Source organism: Triticum dicoccoides, unplaced genomic scaffold (genome assembly GCF_002162155.2).
Source record: "Triticum dicoccoides isolate Atlit2015 ecotype Zavitan unplaced genomic scaffold, WEW_v2.0 scaffold176222, whole genome shotgun sequence".
Lineage (NCBI taxonomy): Eukaryota > Viridiplantae > Streptophyta > Magnoliopsida > Poales > Poaceae > Triticum > Triticum dicoccoides.
The window spans coordinates 1-2658 of NW_021223835.1; the positions used below are offsets into that span (position 1 = coordinate 1).

At 50.7% G+C, this 2658-nt stretch overlaps 1 protein-coding gene across 1 annotated transcript; it reads left to right on the top strand.

Moving 5' to 3' along the window:
• The first annotated feature begins 1069 nt into the window (after positions 1–1069).
• Positions 1070–2141, top strand: LOC119344618. The gene has a single exon (XM_037615004.1). It carries the CDS (start codon positions 1091–1093, stop codon positions 2117–2119), a length of 1029 nt encoding a protein of 342 aa, XP_037470901.1. The 5' UTR covers positions 1070–1090; the 3' UTR covers positions 2120–2141.
• Positions 2142–2658: the final 517 nt, after the last annotated feature.

A 2658-nucleotide genomic window follows, 5' to 3' on the forward strand; every position in this document is an offset into this window, starting at 1 on the left:
GTGCTCCTAGGCACTTTATGAGAATGAATGATGGGACACATAATAAAAAAAGTAGTACACTCTTTTGATCTACTATTGTACATGTTGACTATAAGATGGGCTTTAGATGACATGGCATTGGCTTATAGCCAGCAGCTGGCTATTAACCATGCTCTAACTGCGTGCTTGGCGACTGCCGTAGCACGTGAGGATTTGGAATATCACTTTGGAGAATCATCATGGACACGCAAAGGTTAGAGGCTTGGGATAGTAACAAAGCTGCAATACAGCTAGCCTGTCGACTTTGTCTCTTTCATTTTTTTTCTTTTATTCTTCTTTCCCTTTGTGCCTTTGATTGGCGCCCAATCAGAATTGTAGCTTGAACAATGCTACTACTACACCACAACTAAAGTGCATACGTGCGAATCAATCTGTGGTTGGAATGGTTAGGTGGACAGTGGTATCCCTAACACACCAGGGTTCAAGTCCTGGTGCTCGCATTTATCCTGGATTTATTTCAGAATTTCTGGCGATAGTGAGGTAAACGTTTGTTTAGACTTGGATAAGACATGTTATAATTTACTCACCATGTTTTATCTATGCGACAGCCGAAAGCTAACTTCTGACTGAGATCACTAGAGGCTTTAATTGTGTGCATGCATGGGGGCTGCCCTAACACGTGAGACTTTGGAATATCATCATCGACACGCAAAGGCTGGAGGCTTGGCATAGTAACAAATCTGCAATAATACAGCTAGCATGTCAACTTTTTCTTTTTCGTTTCTTTTTCTTTTTCTTTTCTTTCTTTTCTTTTGTGCCTTTGATTGGCGCCCAATCAGAATTGTAGCTAGAACTTGAAATTTAAATGCTACTAGTACATCACAACTAAAGTGCATGCCTTTAGTAAAGCTAAAAGGTTCCTAAATATATGTGTATCGAACATCCGAACAAGCACTATTTTTTTTTGAGGGACACAAGCACTAAGTTAATGGTACTACTAATCGTGGGTGAAAGCCGTGACCATTGCAGACTACTAGACATGTGCCCTTGCTTGCCGAAACACACACACACAGAGACAGAAAGTCACAAACAGAGAGACAGAGACAGAGAGATGTTCGATGTGTGGAGTTCTGCTGTGGGATGGTGGGACGAGTGGCAGCTGCGCATCCTCGTCCTCGGCAGCCTCGGCATTCAATTGTTTCTGCTGGTGGCTGCCCCCATGCGCAAGTACGGTCAGTACACCATCCGGCGCTACTTCATGCTATGCATACGGCTTGCATACATTAGCAGCGATGCTCTGGCCATCTATGCGCTGGCTACCCTCTTCAACCGTCACGTCAGGGCGACCAGCGGCAGCAGTAGCTGTGATGGCATTGTGCACAACAAGGCCAAGATCCTGGAGGTCCTATGGGCTCCTGTCCTGCTCATCCATCTCGGCGGGCAGCAGGAGCTGACTGCCTACACCATCGAAGACAACGAGCTGTGGGTAAAGCACACCGTGACCCTAGTGTCTCAGGTCGCGGTTGCCATGTACGCCTTCTACAAGTCGTGGCCTAACTACAGCGACTGGAAGCTATTGGCATCAGCGATCCTGCTCTTCGTCATTGGGGTCGTCAGTTTAAGTGAGAAGCCATGGGCCCTCAAGAAAGCCAGTATTAATAGATTGGCGTCTGTGTCAGCGCCGATACGAGGAACAAAGAAGCGTACAAGATTGGCGGTGTACTTGGGCGATCTTTTGTTCTCCGATTGGTACAACTGCTCCACCACCAAGTCCGGCGACAAGAAGCAGCCGGAACTGGCGGCGGGTGAGGAGGACGATAATGTGGGCTTGTCGGATGAAGATAAAGTCTATATGGTGCTGTCGGACATGTCGATGTCAGCTGCTGCCGATGACCTTGTACAGCGAGGCAGAGCTCGAAATGTCCAGGATGTTCTTCGGCCTCTGACTCTGAGCACCAAGGCGGAAAAGGATATGAAGCGCTGGCTGCTTGGTGCGTATGGGCTCTTATATACCAGAGGTAATTTGGTTTTCACTCCCACATACCTGGTCTACCATGTGCTTGTGGTGCCGATCCTGCACATCGCCGCCCTCACGCTGTTTGCGACGGGCGAAAGGATGGGTACAACCGCACGGATGTGAAGATCACATACGTCCTCCTGTGCCTCACCGCCGCGCTGGATGTTTTTGCGGTGTTCATCCGCCAGCTACTGTACCGGGCCATGTCTGCAAAGGGTGTCCCGTCCTTGTGCGAGACGGTACCAGGCTACAACCTCGTGGGCGCGGTTCTCCGGCGGAGGCATAAGGACATTGGGTGGCTGGTCAAGTGCGCTACCCGCATGGGCTGCAAGGAGTACTTCGAGTGCCAGGGCGTCCGTCAAGACTACGGATTGTACAAGAATGTGTCGGGGATGGTCCTTGCAGATCTGGTGGATGCACAGGGCCGCGACCTTGCCAATTATAGGGTCTTCACGGTGCCAGACGAATCAGGCACCGCTGTGCTGCCGGCGGAGGATGTTGGGGCAGGTGCCGAGATAATGCAGCAGAGCAGCCCGGGAGCGGCCAACTGGGCTCTAAGTGAGGAGCTGCAGAAGGTGTGCGGCCCCAAGGTACGGGACGCCCTGCGCGGGTCCTTCGACAGGAGCGTCCTCGTCTGGCACATCGCCACCGACCTCTGCTTC

Coding starts and splice junctions, on each gene's coding strand:
- LOC119344618 (XM_037615004.1), top strand. CDS start 1,091: ATGTTCGATGTGTGGAGTTCTGCTGTGGGATGGTGGGACGAGTGGCAG.